This window comes from Mobula hypostoma, chromosome 2, assembly GCF_963921235.1.
Source record: "Mobula hypostoma chromosome 2, sMobHyp1.1, whole genome shotgun sequence".
Lineage (NCBI taxonomy): Eukaryota > Metazoa > Chordata > Chondrichthyes > Myliobatiformes > Myliobatidae > Mobula > Mobula hypostoma.
In genome coordinates this window covers 162,236,490-162,258,266 of record NC_086098.1, presented here as the reverse complement: position 1 = coordinate 162,258,266, position 21,777 = coordinate 162,236,490, and the positions used below count along the sequence as shown (strand labels likewise).

General features: G+C 54.4%; 1 protein-coding gene across 1 annotated transcript in view; it reads right to left on the bottom strand.

Moving 5' to 3' along the window:
• Nucleotides 1-21,777, bottom strand: part of mtss1 (MTSS I-BAR domain containing 1) — a 180,009-nt gene that overhangs the window by 75,008 nt on the left and 83,224 nt on the right. The window contains exon 3 of the mRNA XM_063040953.1: nucleotides 13,090-13,163. Within this exon, the coding sequence (XP_062897023.1) occupies nucleotides 13,090-13,163 (74 nt within the window). The remainder of the gene's footprint in view (nucleotides 1-13,089; nucleotides 13,164-21,777) is intronic.

Here is a 21,777-nt window from a genome sequence, read left to right as displayed (position 1 = left end):
CCCACAGTCTGTGCCCCTCCGTCCCCTCCAGCACAGTCTGTGCCCCTCCGTCCCCTCCCCGCAGTCTGTGCCCCTCCGTCCCCTCCCCGCAGTCTGTGCCCCTCCGTCCCCTCCCCGCACAGTCTGTGCCCCTCCGTCCCCTCCCCACAGTCTGTGCCCCTCCGTCCCCTCCAGCACAGTCTGTGCCCCTTCGTCCCCTCCCCAGCACAGTCTGTGCCCCTCCGTCCCCTCCCCACAGTCTGTGCCCCTCCGTCCCCTCCCCACAGTCTGTGCCCCTCCGTCCCCTCCAGCACAGTCTGTGCCCCTCCGTCCCCTCCCCGCACAGTCTGTGCCCCTTTGTCCCCCCCAGCACAGTCTGTGCCCCTCCGTCCCCTCCTCGCAGTTTGTGCCCCTTCGTCCCCCCCAGCACAGTCTGTGCCCCTCCGTCCCCTCCCCGCAGTCTGTGCCCCTCCGTCCCCTCCCCACAGTCTGTGCCCCTCCGTCCCCTCCTCGCACAGTCTGTGCCCCTTCGTCCCCTCCAGCACAGTCTGTGCCCCTCCGTCCCCTCCCCACAGTCTGTGCCCCTCCGTCCCCTCCCCGCACAGTCTGTGCCCCTCCGTCCCCTCCCCACAGTCTGTGCCCCTCCGTCCCCTCCCCACAGTCTGTGCCCCTCCGTCCCCTCCAGCACAGTCTGTGCCCCTCCGTCCCCTCCCCGCAGTCTGTGCCCCTCCGTCCCCTCCCCGCAGTCTGTGCCCCTCCGTCCCCCCCCCGCACAGTCTGTGCCCCTCCGTCCCCTCCCCACAGTCTGTGCCCCTCCGTCCCCTCCTCGCACAGTCTGTGCCCCTCCGTCCCCTCCCCGCACAGTCTGTGCCCCTCCGTCCCCTCCCCACAGTCTGTGCCCCTTCGTCCCCTCCTCGCAGTCTGTGCCCCTTTGTCCCCTCCCCACAGTCTGTGCCCCTCCGTCCCCTCCCCACAGTCTGTGCCCCTCCGTCCCCTCCTCGCAGTCTGTGCCCCTCCGTCCCCTCCTCGCAGTCTGTGCCCCTTTGTCCCCTCCCCACAGTCTGTGCCCCTCCGTCCCCTCCTCGCAGTCTGTGCCCCTTTGTCCCCTCCCCACAGTCTGTGCCCCTCCGTCCCCTCCAGCGCAGTCTGTGCCCCTCCGTCCCCTCCCCACAGTCTGTGCCCCTCCGTCCCCCCCAGCACAGTCTGTGCCCCTCCGTCCCCTCCCCGCACAGTCTGTGCCCCTCCGTCCCCTCCCCGCACAGTCTGTGCCCCTCCGTCCCCTCCAGCACAGTCTGTGCCCCTCCGTCCCCTCCTCGCAGTCTGTGCCCCTTCGTCCCCCCCAGCACAGTCTGTGCCCCTCCGTCCCCTCCCCGCAGTCTGTGCCCCTCCGTCCCCTCCTCGCAGTCTGTGCCCCTTTGTCCCCCCCAGCACAGTCTGTGCCCTTTCGTCCCCCCCAGCACAGTCTGTGCCCCTCCGTCCCCTCCCCGCACAGTCTGTGCCCCTCCGTCCCCTCCCCGCACAGTCTGTGCCCCTTCGTCCCCCCCAGCACAGTCTGTGCCCCTCCGTCCCCTCCTCGCACAGTCTGTGCCCCTCCGTCCCCCCCAGCACAGTCTGTGCCCCTCCGTCCCCCCCAGCACAGTCTGTGCCCCTCCGTCCCCCCCAGCACAGTCTGTGCCCCTCCGTCCCCCCCAGCACAGTCTGTGCCCCTTCGTCCCCCCCAGCACAGTCTGTGCCCCTCCGTCCCCCCCAGCACAGTCTGTGCCCCTCCGTCCCCTCCCCAGCACAGTCTGTGCCCCTCCGTCCCCTCCCCGCACAGTCTGTGCCCCTTCGTCCCCCCCAGCACAGTCTGTGCCCCTTCGTCCCCCCCAGCACAGTCTGTGCCCCTTCGTCCCCCCCAGCACAGTCTGTGCCCCTCTGCACCCCGTATGTCCCTGTGTCTAACAGTCTCACCCACACCTCTATCCTATCAGCTTCCAGCTCTGGCAGCACGCTGCAGGCACCCGCTGCTCTTGTTAAAACACAAACACTTCACCACAACAACCCAGTGTGCTGCAAACAGTCATACTCACATTTTCCCATACTCACTCTACCTTTCCTTTGCCGTGTCCCCCACCCCGCCCAGTGCTGTGCTCTGTTGCCAATCTCATCCGATGCCAAAACATCCCCTGCAGTTTGCTCCTGTTTCTGGAGGGAAATCTGCCTGTGAAATAGTGCAGTCTCAGACACCGGGACCACAGAATCTTCCGGGCTAGCCTGGCGTACTGCCACAGTGGCCCCTGGCCTCAACTGTTCACTCATCAGGGCTAGTTTCTGCGTGGGAGGAGGGAGGAGGGAGGAGGGCACACTGACCTTGGCAATGAATGGATGGGGTGTAAGTGGGCCACGAGAAGAGTAACAGTGGGGGGGGGGGCAGACAGGAGTCCTGATAAAAGGAACAGAGACGCAGAGAGTGTGGGAAGGCAGGGTCCGCTGCAGCTGAACACGGTACCAGTGACGTAGCAGCTCATACACACAGTTGAATTCCAGCGTCCTCTGTAAGGCGTCTGCATGGCCTCCACACGGAATGTGCGGGTTTTCCTTGGGAGCTCCAGTTTCCTTCCATTAGTCTTACGAAACCATGGATCTGCGCCTGGAAAGTCTTCACTCTCCAGGGTGCAGGCCTGGGCAAAGTTGTATGGAAGACCAGCAGTTGCCCATGTTGCAAGTCTCCCCTCTCCACGACAACAATGTTGTCCAAGGGAAGGGCAAGGGCTGATACAGTGTCGTTGCAGAGCAATGTGTGATTAAGTGCCTTGCTCAAGGACAGAACACGCTGCCTCGGCTGGGGCTCAAACTCACGACCTTCAGGTTGCTAGTCGAACACCTTAACCACTTGGACATGTGCCCACAGTTTCCTCCCACAGTCCAAAGATATACCAGTTAGGTTCACTGGTTATTGCAAATTGTCCCGGGGTTAGGTTAGGGTTAAAGCGGGGTTGTTGCTGGGGTGGTGTGGGGTCTATTCCTAAATAAGATAACAACATCGTTCAACACTGGGCAGACACCAGATGTGGGAATGGCCAGGCCAGAAACCGGACCTGGGAATTGTCTGGGCAAAGACCGCAACTATCAGGAAACAGGAAATGGTTCCATCCCTGGTGCTGAGGATAGGTTGGGAACGTTATGGAAACTGGGAGTCCTGGTGGGCCTCGGTCCCCCCCAACAGTCTTCAGTGACGGTTCCTGTCCAGTTGCCTCTCTCCCTCCTGTCGGACTCCGTCAGGAGCAGGCATGGACATCAGCCCCAGCCTCCTGCTCATTCAGCCAGTAGTGGACGTACACAAGGAGAGGGGGTGAGGATCGCCCCCTTCCGTAACTCTCCATCTTCATAATCCGACCACAGGGATGCAGGGAGGGTGTGGAAGACAGGCAGTGATGGACAACAGGCTGGGTCTGCACTAACTCACACAGACACGCTAACCCTCTGCTTATACTGTTTAAACAGCGAAGCTCAGCTTACACACAAGCCTTCACTCTCTGTGTGACTTACCCTAACAAGGGAGAAAATATCCACCTACTTCATTCACTGAAACATACGTTTCTTTATTGAAGGACAGACTGGGGTTTTGGACAAGTGGAAAATACACGGAACTCTCTCCCAGATCAGAGTCAGAAAAGCCACCCTTTTGTGCTTTGTACAGTCTGCACTTTTTACTAACCTCAGACGGATTAATAAACCATTCTGTTAATGTTCTTTCCACCCAAGTGGCGAATCTCTCACATGCCCCCTGACAATCTGCAGTCAGTCACGACAAACGCTGGCATCTTATGGGGATTCTGTCTTCACAGTTACACTTCACATTCCTGGCATTCCTAGGCCAATTCCCCGCATTACTGCCTACTCACAAATACCCCGGGCCAGCGTTGACCCCCGAGGCTCTGACTCGTTACTGCCTGATGAATGGTCCTTCTGACTGGCAGTCCCATCAATGTCCCGTTGTAATGGTCACCAATCTTCTACAATATCCACCACACCACCTCCTGGATTCATTTCTCCACATTGCAATCTGAGGAACAGAAGATGGTCAAGGAGGTCTTGCCATTGACCTTCCCTAAGGAATATACCAGAGACCCTTCCACACATCCTCCTCTTCCAACAAACAGATGAGGGCCGAAAAGCTGAAGGACCTGGCACCAATAGCCCTTCTCAGACAACAGGAGTTGAACTGCCCCTGGGCCCGAAAAGCTGAAGGAGCTGGCACCAATAGCCCTTCTCAGACAACAGGAGTTGAACTGCCCCTGGGCCCGAAAAGCTGAAGGACCTGGCACCAATAGCCCTTCTCAGACAACAGGAGTTGAACTGCCCCTGGGCCCACCATAATCGCCATGACAATTGACTTCTCCACAGCAAGTGGTGCAAGGAGATGTGGGAGCAGGTGCAAAGTGGACCTGGATTGAAAGTTCCACCACACTTTAAATAAAAGCATCTCCACAAACACCTGAAAGCTAAGATCCAATCAAAATCACAACTTAAAGCACAGGCAGCCACTCAAAAGAGTATAGTGGTCAAGGAACTTTGACACCATCAATAGCCCCACCCACACGAGGGCCCCACCACACTGATGGCCAAGAATGGGGACGAATCTGTGCTGGAAGGAACACTGAGGGCCTTCTCCACTGTGAGCAAGTCTATGACATAGAGTCCTCAGCACCACCACAGAACACCGCCAGTCCAGATTAGTGTAGTGAAACAGTTTTTAGTCAATGAAAAAACAAGACTCACAGCAAACAGCATCTCTACTTAAGTTCTACAGCTTTCCAGAGGGAACTTGGATCACACAAATTATTCCTACAAGCTCTGTCTGTACACCGATTCCCCAGCTCACTGTGAGGGTACCCTCACCTGTCTTCGCCTCAAGTAACTTTTTAGATGAAATACAAGTTTAATTGTCATTCAACCATACATGAATACAGCCAAATGAAAGAATGTTACTCCAGGGCCAAGGTGCAAAACACAGTACCAACAGTCACACACACTACACAGCACATACAAGGTAGCAGTAAAACATACAATTACACAAAAAAATAAACTAGAGACAACACCATTGAGATACTTTCTCAAAGCCAATGCCGAATTCACTAACAACCTTTCACCAGCCCTTCCAGTTACAATGTCACACACAATTTTCCTTTTATCATCCATGCTGACCCTGTCTGATCACATAACGTGATCCAAACTCTGTCAATACTTCCTTAAGAACTGATTCCACGGGTCGGCTGGTGGCGCAATGACATCGGTGCCGGACCCGGGAGCGGAAATTCCCGGGTTCGAAACCAGTCGGGTCCGCTCCCGAGTACGCTTTCCATCCATGCCGGGTCGAGTGTCGAGATTGCAACTCGACCTTGTAAAATAATAAGGGAAAAATACTGCAAAAATGTCTGTGTGATGAGTGGCCACACAGTCTCTCTCTCGCTCTGCGCCTTGTAAAAGCCATGAAAAAGTCATCATCGTGGATGTGCAGACGCGCACAGACTCACATGCACGCAGGCGCACGCCACAAAAAAAACTGATTCCAGCATTTCCTGGATGATATTTGTTGGACTGGTGGCCTGCAGTTTCCTGCACCAACATTTGCAGCTTTTTAAATCAGTAGAGAATTTTCCAGAATCTGAGATTGGGTCTGTTTCCCCTGAGACAAGGGGTGATGTGACATTATAATGGGCATGGTTAGTGTCTGTGCCCCATGGTAGGGGCATGTAAAACTACAAGGCATTGGTTTAAGGTGAGAGGGAGGAGGTTTAAGGGGGACCTGAGAGGTACACGTTTCACACATAGATTAGTTAGTCTCTGGAATGAGCTGCCGGAGGAGTGGAGGGACAGCAACAATATTTAAAAGGCAGCCAAACAGGTACTTGAATAAGCAGGGTGCAATTACGAAGCAGACTGGATTAGTTTAGATAGTCATGAAGGTCAGCATACACGCTTTGGGTGAAGGGCTGATTCTATGATGTAAAACTCCATGACTCGTCCAGTCTACAATTACTCAACAACTTCCTCAAATTTTTCACCTTTCTCCCCAGTTACTGGAACTTGATTGTTGTCTCAACTGGTACTCTCACATATTTCTCCACACTTTGGCACAATTTCCCTGTCTTAGCCTATAACAGGTGATCTCACCTTTGCCCAATCTTTCGATTTACCGAACTGCTGCACACCTTGTGCAAGTTTCTGTTGCTGTAAAATCACTATTTTTCGTTAGTCACAGGTGGAAAACTTTACCCTGAAACTTTGAATGCTCGTAAAGTTTTCAAATTAACTCCATTAAATTAACTCACCCAACATCACATCTGATTTCACAACTCTACCAGCTGTTCTCAAATCTTTGTTTCACACTGTCGTTCCAAGCCCAGCTATAACTGGCGAATTGAACCTGTCATATTATGGTCACATTCTCCTCGTACAATACTACCATCATTCTTTCACAGGTCCAAACAAATTACAATACAAACCAAAAACACTCTGTACTTGAACAGAATCCACAGACCACATCGATGACCTTGCACAGAATGAAATGTCTTTAGCCTGATACATTAACTCCATTTCTCTCTCCACAGACGCTGCCTGACCTGCTGTGTTCCCAGATTTCCAGCATACGCCAGCTTTTGCTTTCCATCACCTGCCTGACTCTGCATTTTATTATCCTGGATGCATTTGATGAGCTTGCCCTCCAGACCAGCCTTGCTCAAAATTAACAGATTTTTTAATCAAAGTATTGTGTCACCATATACAACCGAGATTCATTTTCTTGTGGAGATTCACAGCAGAACAAAGAAATAGAACAGAATCAACGGAAAACTACATTCGAAGAAAGACCAATGTGTAAAAGACACTGTGGAAATATGAAAAAAATCAAATATAGCTGCAAAAAAAGTTTGTGAACCTTTGCAATTATCTGGTTTTCTGCATTAATTGCTCATAAAATGTGGTCTGATCTTCATCTCAGTCACAATAATAGACAAACACAATATGCCTAAACAGTAGCACACAGACAATTGTACTATTTGTCAATACTGAGTGCACCACTTAAACAATCACAGTCTATGTTCAACAATGTTTGTGAACTTCTGGGTTAGGGTATGTGAACTCTAACCCTTCTACAAAAGCTATTTGGAGTCAAGTGTTCCAATCAATGAGATGAGTTTGGAGGTTTGGGTTACAGAGGCGCCCTGCCCTATAAAAAAGATGCACTAAGTCAGGTTACTGATAGAGCCTGTCGGCTACAAAAGTATTTCTAAAGACCTGAGTGTTCATCGGTCCACAGTAAGAGGAATTGTCTACAAATGGAGGAAATTCAGTACTGTTGCTACTCTCCCTAGGAGTGGGCATCCTGCAAGAACACAGCGTGCAATGCTGAGGGAGGTGAAAAAGAACCCAAGACGATCAGCAAAAGACCTGCATTAATCTCTAGAACCTGCTGAAGTCTCTGTTGTGTCCACTGTAAGGAAAACACTGAACATGAGTGGTGTTCGTGGAAGGACGCCTGGAGGAAACCACTGTTCTCAAACAAAACATTGCTGCACATCTCAAGTTTGCAAAAGACCACCTGAATGATCCACGACACTTCTGGGGCAATGCTCTGTGGACAAATGAGGCAAAAGTTGAATTTTTGGCAGAAATGCACCTTGCTATGTTTGAAGGAAAAAGGCACTGCATACCAATGCTAAAACCTCATCCCAACTGTGAGACATGGTGGAAGGAGCATCATGGTTTGGGGTTGCTTTGTGCCTCAGGGTCTGGAATGCTTGCAATCATTGAGGGAACAATTAATTCTAAATTGTACTAAGATATTGTCCATTACCTGAAGCTTAATAGAAGTTGGATGATACAACAAGACAATGATCTGAAAACCAAGAGTGAATCAATAAGAGAATGGTTTAAAAAAAAAAGAAAATTCATGTTTTGGAAAGGCCAAGTCAAAATCCAGAGCTTAACCCAACTGAGGTTCTGTGCCATGATCTGAAGAGGGCTGTTCATGCAAGGCATCCCAGAAATATTGATGAATGAAACAGTTTTGTATGGAGGAATGGTCTAATATTCCTCCTTGCCACTGTGCAAGTCTGATCAACAGCTCCAGGAAATGTTTGGTGGAGGTTATTGCTGCCCTGTCTGCTGTGCTCAGTGCCTGCTAACATGAGAAATAGATAAGCGAGACTTTGGGTCTACTCGGGGCTGCTCTGGGGTTCGGTTCTGAGGACTCAGCTTTGGTTCCAAATGTTGTTGTTTGCAAGGTTTTATTATTTTTTTTCCTCTTGCACATCGAGTGTTGGTCTTTTATTTTTATTCTTTTCTTCTTTAATTGGATTCTTTCGGGTTTCTTGCTTCGTGACTACCTGTCAGCAAGCGAATCTCAAGGTTGTATAATTTATACATTCTTTGATCATAAATGAATCTTGAGGAGGTTCTACCAGTTATAAAACACAAGAGTTCACATACTATTTCCAGCATGGACTGGGAATAATTAAACAATATGTTCAATAAAGACATGAAAAGTACAATTTTGTGTGTGTGTGTGTGTGTGTGTGTATGTATGTGTGCACACGTACCTGTTATTAGTTTAGGTAGATTGTGTCTATTATTGTGACTTAGATGAAGATCAGACCATATTTTACTAATTAATGCAGAAAACCAGGTCATTACAAAGGGTTCCCAAACTTTTTCTTGCAACTGTAATAACAGGTTGATGGTTCTTGGTTAGTCAGAACATCAATGGTTACAGGGAGAAGGCAGAAGAATGGGGCTGAGGGGATAATAAATCAGCCATAATGAAATGGCAGAGCAGACTCGATGGGCCGAGTGGCCTCATTCTGCTCTTATGGCTTATAATAAATAACTCTGACAACACGGGTTGGAAAGTCCTTGTCCAACAGGTATGCACAATATAGAGCCTGTGATCACTTTGTTACCATCTGCGTTCTCTGATCAATACTCTGTCCAGTACTGGCACAGGGGCTGAGATAGCGACTCCCCGGCTGTTTCCTCTCTGCGCTACAACCTTGCCTGACCGCCACCCTCAAACCATCTCAAATAGATGGTAGGGCTCATTTTGACAGGGGAGGAACGGAGATGAACAGATCCGGGGAAAACTGATAAACATGAGGAAAGGGAACGGATGGAGGGGTGAGGTGAGAGCACAACAACTCTGTGCCATGGAGTTCGATGCATGGTTTACATAGAGTTGCAGAGGCACTGCTGAGCAGTTTTTTTTAGACATACCGCGAGGGACCGGCCCTTCGAGCTTCACCGCCAGCAACCCACCAATTTAACCCTAAACTAATCACGAGACAACTTACAACGACCAATTAACCTGCTAACCAGTAGGTCTTTGAACCGTGGGAGGAAACTGGAACATTCCACGGGAAGGACATACAAACCGCTAACAGTGGGGAAAGCAGAACACAACAGAGAAAAGGCCATTCAGTCCCTCACTCCTGCTACCCCAGCCAATCTATTAACTCCCCCCTGTTCTGCACTAACCCCACACCCCCAACTCTGTTTCCTCTCCAACACCATCACTGACACTGAAGAGGAACTGGAAAGATTCACCAGAGACATGGTGGGGGGTGGGGGGTGGGGGAGGGGACTTTTTTTCATTTAAAGGTACATGATATAGGTTCCAGTAGCTTTAAGATGGATAGACCCCCAGGCCGAGATTAAATGTTTTCCATGCCCCAGAAAAAGCCAAGGATGGAATAGGGAGGACTTGGTCTATTCCTCAAGAGGGGAGGGGCAGAGGAGAGAGGGAGACAGGATGAGCAACTACAGGTCAGCCTGTCTCAGGACAAATCATAGAACATACATTACAGATCAGTACAGGCCCTTCAACGCACAAAGTTGTGCCAGCCTACTCTAATATCAATCTAACCCTTCCCTCCCACATAACCCTCCATTTTTCTATCATCTAAGTGCCCAAGAATCTCTTAAATGTTGTTAGTGTACCTGCCTCCAACACCACTCCCGGCAGAGCATTCCACACACCAACCATTCTCTGTGTAAAAATCCTACTCTGACATCCCCACCCCCCCCCCATATACTCCTCCAAACATAACCCTTCATACTAGCTTTGTTAAAGAATTCTAAGCAATGGCATAAATTAGCATCAATTAGGTGAGACTGGCACAACACAGGCCAAATGGGCTACCCAGTCCTGTACCATGTCAACCCAGGAGAACAGAGCTGTCATACCCAAGTTTCTTTACCATTGTTTGCACTGTTAACACCTTTGTGGAGAGGTTAGGAGATTCTTTTTTTAGTACACGCATGTTTCAGGAGGTTTGACAAAATTTCACACGGCAGTCCAATCAGAAAGCTAATGTCTATGGAATCTAAAGAATGCAAGATGTGTTAAAATAGGTTCTGCAGGTGAAACCAAAGACTGCGGGTTCTTCTCAAGGTATGGGCGAATGACAAGGGAACACAAGGTACACGGAGATGACACTGGTGTTACTCTATCAGGAACCAGAATTGAGAAACTTGCCAATGCTACTGAAACTTGATTAGTTTTAGAGCCTGAAATACACTTTACATTGAACTGGTGACCTAACCACCCCAAGGTATTAGACCAACTACATCCTCTCAAGTCATTGCTTCCAAGATTTTGCATTCTTTCTCTGGGACATCGGAGCAGTCAGATGTCTTCACTCAACCCACAAGGGTCTGCACAATGAGCAGGGGACACAGCGAGCCCAGATCAACCCAACTGGGATTCAAATGGGGAAGTGAGAGGTGATGTTCTGGAGGGGAAAAAGTGACATGCTGTGGGATAGAGGCATCAGACAGAGCCCTGGAGGGAGAAGGACAGGGTGGTGAGGAGCCTGAGGCAGCACAAAGACTGTGAGAACCTGAAACAAACAAAATTCTCAAAGCACCTAGCAGGTCAGGCAGCATCTGTGGGGAGAGAAATGGAGTTAATGTTCCAGGTTAATAATTCCATCAGATGAAAGGTCACAACTTGAAATATGAACAACATTTTCCTTCCCTCCATAAAGCTGCCCTGGCTTGTTGGTATTGGTGGAGTGAGACATACGGCATGGCTAGAGCACTGGACATTGTTACTACTGTTGGTGTGCCTCATGGCTATCTTATCGAGCCACTTTAGTTTATCCCACTTTTTGTAATCATAGTGCCATCCATGGTGGATATCCCCGAAGGCAGTTCTATCAATGCTGTAGGTTAGCTGATTGGTGAGGATGATGTCCAATAGGTTCATCAACTTTTAATGTTAGAAATAAGCACATGCTAGGCAGGTTGTGAGAATGGAGAAGGAAGAGGCAGATGGAATACCGTGTAGGGAAGGGTATGATCATGCACTTTGGTTGAAGGAATAAAGGCATAGACTATTTTCTAAGTGGAGAGAAAATACAAAAGTCTGAGGTGCAAACGGACTTGGGAGTCCTTGTGCCGAGCACCCTAAAGGTTAATTTTCAGGTTGAGTCTGTGGTGAGAAAGACAAATGCAATGTAGCATTCATTTCAAGAGGACAAGAATATAAAAGCAAGGATGTAATGTTGAGACTTTATAAAGCACTGACCAGACCACACCTGGAGTATTGAGAGCAGTTTTGGATGTCGCATTAAAGAAAAGATTTTCTAATATTGGAGAGGGTCCAGAGGAGGTTGACGAGAATGAATCTGGGAATAAAGAGGTTAATGTCTGAGTAGGATTTGATGACTCCGGGCCTGTGCTCAGAGTTCAGAAGAATGGGGGGGGGGGAGAGGAGAGGGGTGGGGGGGACTCGTTGAAACCCATTGAATATCGAAAAACCTTGATGGAGTGGCTATGGAGAGGATGTTCCCTATGGTAGGTTAGACCAGAGGGCATGGCCTCAGAATAGAGACGTCTATTTACACAGAAATAAGGAAGAATTCTTTTTAGATAGAGGGTAGTGATTCTGTGGAATTCATTGCCACAAATTGCCGTGACTAAGCCACAGGAGATTGATAGGTTCTTGATCAGTCAAAGCATCAAAGGTTCCGGGGAGAAAGCAGGAGAATGGGGTTGGGATAACAAATCAGCCATATTGGAATTGTGAAGCAACTCAATGGGCCAAGTATCCTGAGATCTTTCCTATATTGCATGGTCCTATGGTCTGCTGGAAGGCAATCAGGGTGGGTGGGGGGGGGGCCTGGGCCCCACCGGGAATGCACGCAGGGCTGGTGTGGGACGCCTGGGCCTACTGGGAATGCACACGGGTGGGGCGGGACGCCTGGGCCTACTGGGAATGCACACCTGCACCCATTGGGTCGATGCATATGGCTGAGGTGAGGACACGACACTGCTACAGTAGCGAGACAACATAAAGTTGTGACCAAGGCAACTATAGAGAGGATGGGATTAGACTATGTGCACAAGACATCTGTGATGTTGTTGGGGCTGAGGATGTGGCTATATTTATGATTGGACAGACAGCGCCAGCTCCCTCAGAGGGTCAGTAACCCAAGGGCAGAGGTTTATGGTGTTGACAGGAGGTGCAAGGGTATTGTGTGGAGTTTTGTGAATGGTAGGAGTTGAGCATTAACTGAGAGGATTCTGAGGCAGCAGACAGATGATCAGAAGAATTTGGATTGAAGATGGCAGATAGGATTGGACCAAATGACTTCTGGGGCAGCATGGACATAGTGGATCGAATGGCCTCTGTTCTGGTAATTTCCATGATTCCAAGGCTCAGACACAGGAACCCTCTCACTGGATGGATGACTGTCTCCCCAACATCACCACACAATTCTGAATCAATTTTCTCACTCCCAGTCAGAGAAATAGGCCCTTCGGCCTAACTCTCTCACGCTGACCAACATCCCGTTAATGTACCCGCCTCAACCATTCCTCTGGCAGCTTCCCGCATCCATCTGAGTGAAAATGTTGTTTGCTAAGTTCCAATTGAACATCTTCTCTCTCACCTCAAACCCAATTCCTCTAGTCCTTCTCCAGCCATGTCCGTTCACCCAATCCATGTCTCTCATGGTATTGTCCACCTCAAAAGGGTCACCCCTCATTCTCCGACACGCCAATGTAAAAAGCTGCCCAACCAGTCCCTCAAATGCCGACACCATCCGCATGAATCCTCGAAACACTCACCTCGTGTGTTTGTGGCCAGGTCTGCCACTTTCTGGAAAGCATCGAGGAAAGCACCTGCGATAACGATAGTTGTCCTGCAACAGAGAAAGGGCCTTCTCTGGTCACTCAGGCCTGGAAAGACTGGTACGGTGTCACCTCTCTCCCCCGACATGCTCTCCAACACCCTGCAAACGTCACCCTCTCTCCAACATCCTGCAAACGTCACCCTCTCTCCGACACCCTGCAAACGTCACCCTCTCTCCAACATCCTGGGAACATCCCCCCTCTCTCCGATATCCTGGGAACATCGCCCCTCTGTCCGACACCCTGCGAACGTCACCCTCTCTCCAACATCCTGGGAAAATCCCCCCTCTCTCCGACACCCTGTGAACGTCACCTTCTCTCCAACACTCCGCGAACGTCACCCTCTCTCCGACATCCTGCGAACAAAACCCTCTCTCTGATACCCTGCGAACGTACCTCTCTCTCTCTGACACCCTGCGAATGTCCCCCCTCTCTTCGACACCCTGCGAACGTCACCCTCTCTCCGACACCCTGCGAACGTCACTCTCTCTCCGACACCCTGCGAACGTCACCCTCTCTCTCTGAAACCCTGCGAATGTCCGCTCTCTCTCCGACACCCTGCGAACGCCAGCCTCTCTCCGACACCCTGTGAACGCCCCCACTCTCTCTGACACCCTGCAAACGTCACCCTCTCTCTCTGACACCCTGCGAATGTCCCTTCTCTCTCCGACACCCTGCGAACGTCCCCCCCTCTCTCCAATACCCTGCGAACGCCACCCTCTCTCCGACACCCTGTGAATTACCCTCTCACTGACATCCTGTGAACGTCACCCTCTCTCCGACACTCTGCGAACGTCCCCCCTCTCTCCGACACCCTGCGAACGTCCACCCTCTCTCTCCGACACCCTGCGAACGTCACCCTCTCTCTGACACCCTGTGAACGTCCCATCTCTCTCCGATACCCTGGCAACATCCCCCCTCTCTCCGACACCCTGCGAACGTCCCCTCTCTCCGACACCCTGCGAACGTCCCCTCTCTCTCCGACACCCTGCGAACGTCCCCTCTCTCTCCGACACCCTGCGAACGAAACCCTCTCTCTGACGCCCTGCGAACGTCCCATCTCTCTCCGATACACTGGCAACGTCCCATCTCTCTCCGATACACTGGCAACATCCCCCCTCTCTCCGACACCCTGCGAACGTCCCCCGTTCTCCCCAACACCCTGCAAACATCTCCTCACTCTCTGACACCCAGGGAATGTCCCCCTCTCTCTGACACCCTGCGAATGCCACCTTCTCTCTGACATCCTGCGAACAAAACCCTCTCTCTGACACCCTGCGAATGTCCCATCTCTCTCCGATACCCTGGCAACATTCCCCCTCTCTCCGACACCCTGGAAACATCCACCTTCTCTCCGACACCCTGGGAACATCCCCCCTCACTCCAGAACTCTGCGAATGTCCACCCTCTCTCTGACACCCTGCGAATGCCACCTTCTCTCCGACATCCTGCGAATGAAACCCTCTCTCTGACACCCTGCGAATGTCCCCCCTCTCTCCGACACCCTGGGAACATCCCCCCTCACTCCAGAACTCTGCGAATGTCCACCCTCTCTCTGACACCCTGCGAATGTCCCCCCTCTCTCCGACACCCTGGGAACGTCCCCCCTCACTCTGACACCCTGCGAACGCCACCCTCTCTCTCCGACACCCTGCGAACTTCCACCTCACTCCGACACAATGTGAACGTCCCCTCTCTCTCTGACACCCTGTGAACGAAACCCTCTCTCCGACACGCTGCGAACGTCACTCTCTCTCCGACACCCTGCGAACGAAACCCTCTCTCCGACACCCTGGGGAACGTCCCCTCTCTCTCCGACATCCTGCGAATGTCACCCTCTCTCTCCGACATCCTGCGAACATCCCCCCTCTCTCCGACATCCTGCGAACGTCCCCCTCTCTCTCCGACACCCTGCGAACGTCCCCCCCTCTCTTCGACACCCTGCGAACGTCACCCTCTCTCTCCGACACCCTGCGAACGTCCCTCCTCTCTCCAAAACTCTGCGAATGTCCACCCTCTCTCTGACACCCTGCGAATGCCACCTTCTCTCTGACACCCTGCGAACGTCCCCTCTCTCTCTGACACCCTGGGAACGTCCCCCTCTCTCCAACACCGTGGGAACGTCTCGCTCTCTCCGACACCCAGCGAACGTCCCCCTCTCTCCGACACCCTGGGAACGTCCCCTCTCTCTCTGACACCCTGCGAACGCCACCCTCTCTCCGACATCCTGCGAACGTCCCCCTCTCTCTCCGACACCCTGCGAACGTCCCCCCACTCTCTTCGACACCCTGCGTACGTCACCCTCTCTCTCCGACACCCTGCGAACGTCCCTCCTCTCTCCAAAACTCTGCGAATGTCCACCCTCTCTCTGACACCCTGCGAATGCCACCTTCTCTCTGACACCCTGCGAACGTCCCATCTCTCTCCGATACCCTGGCAACATTCCCCCTCTCTCCGACACCCTGCGAACGTCACCCTCTCTCTCTGACACCCTGCGAACGTCTCCCTCTCTCCGACAGCCTGGGAACGTCCCCCTCTCTCGACAGCCTGGGAACGTCCCCCCTCCCTCCGACACCCTGGGAACGTACCCCCTCCCTCCGACACCCTGCAAATGCCCCCCTCTCTCTCTGACATCCTGTGAACAAAACCCTCTCTCTGACACCTTGCAAATGTCCCCCCTCTCTTTGACACCCTGCGAACGCCACCCTCTCTCTCCGACACCCTGCGAATGATACCCTCTCTCCCACACCCTGCGAATGTCCCTCTCTCTCTGACACCCTGTGAACGTCACCCTCTCTCTCCGACACCCTGTGAATGTCCCCTCTCTCTCCAACACCCTGCGAACGTCCCCTCAATCTCTGACACCCTGCGAATGTCCGCTCTCTCTCCGACACTCTGCGAACGCCAGCCTCTCTCCGACACCCTGCGAATGTACCCCCTCTCTCCGACATCCTGGGAACGTCTCCTTTCCCTCCGACACCCTGCGAACATCACCCTCTCTCTCTCTGACACCCTGCGAATGTCCGCTCTCTCTCTGACACCCTGCGAACGTCACCCTCTCTGACACCCTGCGAACGTCACCCTCTCTCTCCGACACCCTGCGAACATCCCCCCTCTCTCCAACACCCTGCGAATGTCCACCCCCTCTCTGACACCCTGCGAATGCCACCTTCTCTCTGACACCCTGCGAATGAAACCCTCTCTCTGACACCCTGCGAATGAAACCCTCTCTCTCCGACATCCTGCGAACATCCCCCCTCTCTCCGACACCCTGCGAACATCACCCTCTCTCTCTCTGACACCCTGCGAATGTCCGCTCTCTCTCTGACACCCTGCGAACGTCACCCTCTCTGACACCCTGCGAATGTCACCCTCTCTCTCCGACATCCTGCGAACATCCCCCCTCTCTCCAACACCCTGCGAACGTCACCCTCTCTCTCTGACACTCTGCGAATGTCCCCTCTCCCTCCCCAACACCCTGCGAACGTCACCCTCTCTCTCCGACACCCTGCGAACGTCCCCCCTCTCTTCAGAACTCTGCGAATGTCCACCCTCTCTCTGACACCCTGCGAATGCCACCTTCTCTCTGACATCCTGCGAACGAAACCCTCTCTCTGACACCCTGCGAATGTCCCCCCTCTCAGACACCCTGCGAACGTCCCCCCTCTCTCTGTTACCCTGCGAACATCCCCCCTCTCTCCAGAACTCTGCGAATGTCCACCCCCTCTCTGACACCCTGCGAATGCCACCTTCTCTCCGACATCCTGCGAATGAAACCCTCTCTCCGACACCCTGCGAATGAAACCCTCTCTCTGACACCCTGCGAATGAAACCCTCTCTCTCCGACATCCTGCGAACATCCCCCTCTCTCTCCGACACCCTGCGAACGTCCCCCCCCTCTCTTCGACACCCTGCGAACGTCACCCTCTCTCTCCGACACCCAGCGAACGTCCCCCTCTCTCCGACACCCTGGGAACGTCCCCTCTCTCTCCGACACCCTGCGAACGTCACCCTCTCTCTCTGACACCCTGTGAACGTCTCCCTCTCTCCGACAGCTTGGGAACGTCCCCCTCTCTCGACAGCCTGGGAACGTCCCCCCTCTCTCCGACACCCTGCAAATGCCCCCCTCTCTCTGACATCCTGTGAACAAAACCGTCTCTCTGACACCTTGCGAATGTCCCCCCTCTCTCTGACACCCTGCGAACGCCACCCTCTCTCTCCGACACCCTGCGAATGATACCCTCTCTCCCACACCCTGCGAATGTCCCTCTCTCTCTGACACCCTGTGAACGTCACCCTCTCTCTCCGACACCCTGCGAATGTCCCCTCTCTCTCCAACACCCTGCGAACGTCCCCTCTATCTCTGACACCCTGCGAATGTCCGCTCTCTCCCCGACACTCTGCAAACGCCAGCCTCTCTCCGACACCCTGCGAACGTACCCCTCTCTCCGACACCCTGCGAACGCCACCCTCTCTCTCTGACACACTGCGAACGTCCCCTCTATCTCTGACACCCTGCGAATGTCCACTCTCTCTCCGACACTCTGCGAACGCCAGCCTCTCTCCGACACCCTGGGAACGTCTCCTTTCCCTCCGACACCCTGCGAACATCACCCTCTCTCTCTCTGACACCCTGCGAATGTCTGCTCTCTCTCCGACACCCTGCGAAAGTTCCCCCTCTCCCTGACACACTGCGAACGCCACCCTCTCTCTCCGACACCCTGCGAACGATACCCTCTCTCCCACACCCTGCGAACGTCTCCCTCTCCCCGACACCCTGGGACCGTCACCCTCTCTCCGACACCCTGCGAACGTCCCACTCTCTCCGACAGCCTGGGAACGTCCCTTCTCCCTCCGACACCCTGCGAATGTCATCCTCTCTCTCTGACACCCTGCGAATTTCCCCTCTCTCTCCAACACTCTGCGAACGTCCCCTCTATCTCTGACACCCTGCGAACGTCACCCTCTCTCCAACACCCTGCGAACGTCACCCTCTCTCTGACACCCTGCAAATGTCCCCTCTCTCTCCAACACCCTGCGAACGTCCCCCCCTCTCTCCGACACCCTGCGAACGTCACCCTCTCTCTCCGACACCCTGCGAACATCCCCGCTCTCTCCAGAACTCTGCGAATGTCCACCCTCTCTGACACCCTGCGAATGCCACCTTCTCTCTGACACCCTGCAAATGTCCCCCTCCTCCGACACTGTGCGAACGTCCCCCCACTCTCTGACACCCTGTGAATGACCCTCACTCTCCCACACCCTGCGAACGCCACCCTCTCTCCGACACCCTGGGAACGTCACCCTCTCTCTCCGACACCCTGCGAACGTCACCCTCTCTCTCTCCGACACCCTGAGAACGTCCCCACTCTCTCTGACACCCTGCGAACGTCTCCTCTCTCTCCGACACGCTGCAAACGTCACCCTCTCGGACACCCTGTGAACGCCACCCTCTCTCCGACACCCTGGGAACGTCCCCCCTCTCTCTGACACCCTGCGAATGTCCCCCCTCTCTCCGATACCCTGCGAACATCACCCTCTCTCCGACACCCTGCGAACGTACTCCCTCTCTCAGACACCCTGCGAATGCCACCCTCTCTCTCTGACACCCTGCGAACGAAACCCTCTCTCCGACACGCTGCGAACGTCCCCCCTCTCTCCGACACGCTGCGAACGTCCCCCTCTCTCTGACACCCTGCGAACGTCCCCTCTCTCTCTGACACCCTGCGAACGCCCCTCTCCAACACCCTGCAAACATCACCCTCTCTGACACCCTGCGAACATCACCCTCTCTCTCTGACATCCTGCGAACAAAACCCTCTCTCCGATACCCTGGGAACATCCCCCCTCTCTCCGACATCCTGCGAATGAAACCCTCTCTCTGACACCCTGCGAACGTCCCCTCTCTCTCTGACACCCTGGGAACGTCCCCCTCTCTCCAACACCGTGGGAATTTCTCGCTCTCTCCGACACCCAGCGAACGTCCCCCTCTCTCCGACACCCTGGGAACGTCCCCTCTCTCTCCGACACCCTGCGAACGTCACCCTCTCTCTCTGACACCCTGCGAACGTCTCCCTCTCTCCGACAGCCTGGGAACGTCCCCCTCTCTCGACAGCCTGGGAACATCCCCCCTCTCTCTGACACCCTGCAAATGCCCCCCTCTCTATGACATTCTGTGAACAAAACCCTCTCTCTGACACCTTGCGAATGTCCCCCCTCTCTCTGACACCCTGCGAATGATACCCACTCTCCCACACCCTGCGAATGTCCCTCTCTCTCCGACACCCTGCGAACGTACCCCTCTCTCTGACACCCTGCGAACGCCACCCTCTCTCTCTGACACACTGCGAACGTCCCCCTCACTCCGACACAATGTGAACGTCCCCTCTCTCCCTGACACCCTGCGAACGAAACCCTCTCTCCGACACCCTGCGAACTCCACCCTCTCTCCGACACCCTGCGAACGTCACCCTCTCTCTCCAACACCCTGCGAACGCCACCCTCTCTCTCCGACACCCTGCAAACGAAACCCTCTCTCTGACACCTTGGGAACGTCACCCTCTCTGCGACACCCTGGGAACGTTACCCTCTCTCCGACACCCTGGGAACGTCTCCTCTCCCTCCGACACCCTGCGAACGTCACCCTCTCTCCGACACCCTGCGAACGTCCCCCGTTCTCTCCGACATCCTGCGAACGTCCCCTCTCTGTCTGACACCCTGCGAACGTCCCCTCTCTCCAACACCGTGGGAACGTCTCGCTCTCTCCGACACCCAGCGAATGTCCCCCTCTCTCCGAAACCCTGGGAACGTCCCCCTCTATCCGAAACCCTGGGAACGTCCCCTCTCTCCCCGACACCCTGCGAACACCACCCTCTCTCCGACACCCTGCGAACGTCACCCTCTCTCTCCGACACCCTGCGAACGTCCCCCGTCTCTCTGACACCCTGCGAACGTCCCCCTCTCTCCGACATCCTGGGAACGTCCCCCTCTCTCCGACATCCTGGGAACGTCCCCCTCCCTCCGACACCCTGGGAACATCTACCCTCTCTCCGACACCCTGGGAACACCACCCTCTCTCCGACACCCTGCGAACGTCCCCCCTCTCTCCGATACCCTGCGAACGTCACCCTCTCTCCGACACCCTGCGAACGTACCCCTCTCTCCGACACCCTGCGAACGCCATCCTCTCTCTCCGACACCCTGGGAATGTCACCCTCTCTCCGACACCCTGCAAACGTCACCCTCTCTCTCCGACATCCTGCGAACATCCCCCTCTCTCCGACATCCTGCGAACGTCACCCTCTCTCTCCGACACCCTACGAACGTCCCCCCCTCTCTCCGACACGCTGCGAACGTCACCCTCTCTCTCCGACACCCTGCGAACGTCACCCTCTCTCTCCGACACCCTGCGAACGTCCCATCTCTCTCCGACACCCTGCGAACGCCCACCTCTCTCCGACAACCTGCGAACGTCTCCCTCTCTCTGACACCCTGGGACCGTCACCCTCTCTCCGACACCCTGGGACCGTCACCCTCTCTCCGACACCCTGGGACCGTCACCCTCTCTCCGACACCCTGCGAACGCCCCCGTCTCTCTGACATCCTGTGAACGAAACCCTCTCTCTGACACCTTGCGAATGTCCCCCCTCTCTCTGACACCCTGCGAACGCCACCCTCTCTCTCCGACACCCTGCGAACGATACCCTCTCTCCCACACCCTGCGAACGTCCCTCTCTCTCCGACACCCTGCGATCGTCCCTCTCTCTCCGACATCCTGCGAATGTCTCCCTCTCTCCGACACCCTGCGAACGTCTCCCTCTCTCCGACACCCTGCGAACGTACCCTCTCTCTCTGACACCCTGGGAATGTCCCCCTCTCTCCAACACCGTGGGAACGTCTCGCTCACTCCGACACCCTGCGAATGTCCCCCTCTCTCCGACACCCTGCGAACATCCCCCCTCTCTCCGACACCCTGCGAATGTCACCCTCTGTCTCCGACATCCTGCGAATGTCACCCTCTCTCTCCGACACCCTGCGACGTCCCCTCTCTCTCTGACACCCTGGGAACGTCCCCCTCTCTCCAACACCGTGGGAACGTCTCGCTCACTCCGACACCCTGTGAACGTCCCCCTATCTCCGACACCCTGCGAATGTCCCCTCTTTCTGACACCCTGCGATTGTCACCCCCTCTCTCCGACACCCTGCGACGTCCCCTCTCTCTCTGACACCCTGGGAATGTCCCCCTCTCTCCAACACCGTGGGAACGTCTCGCTCACTCCGACACCCTGCGAACGTCCCCATCTCTCCGACACCCTGCGAACGTCCCCCCTCTCTCCGACACCCTGCGCACGTCCCCCCTCTCTCCGACACCCTGCGCACGTCACCCTCGCTCTCTGACACCCTGCGAACGTCCCCTCTCTCTCTGACACCCTGGGAACGTCACCCTCTCTCTCTGACACCCTGTAAATGTCCGCTCTCTCTCCGACACCCTGCGAACGCCAGACTCTCTCCGACACCCTGCGAATGCCCTCACTCTCTCCGACACCCTGCGAACATCCCCCCCTCTTCGACACCCTGCGTACGCCCCCCCCTCTCTGACATCCTGTGAACGAAACCCTCTCTGAC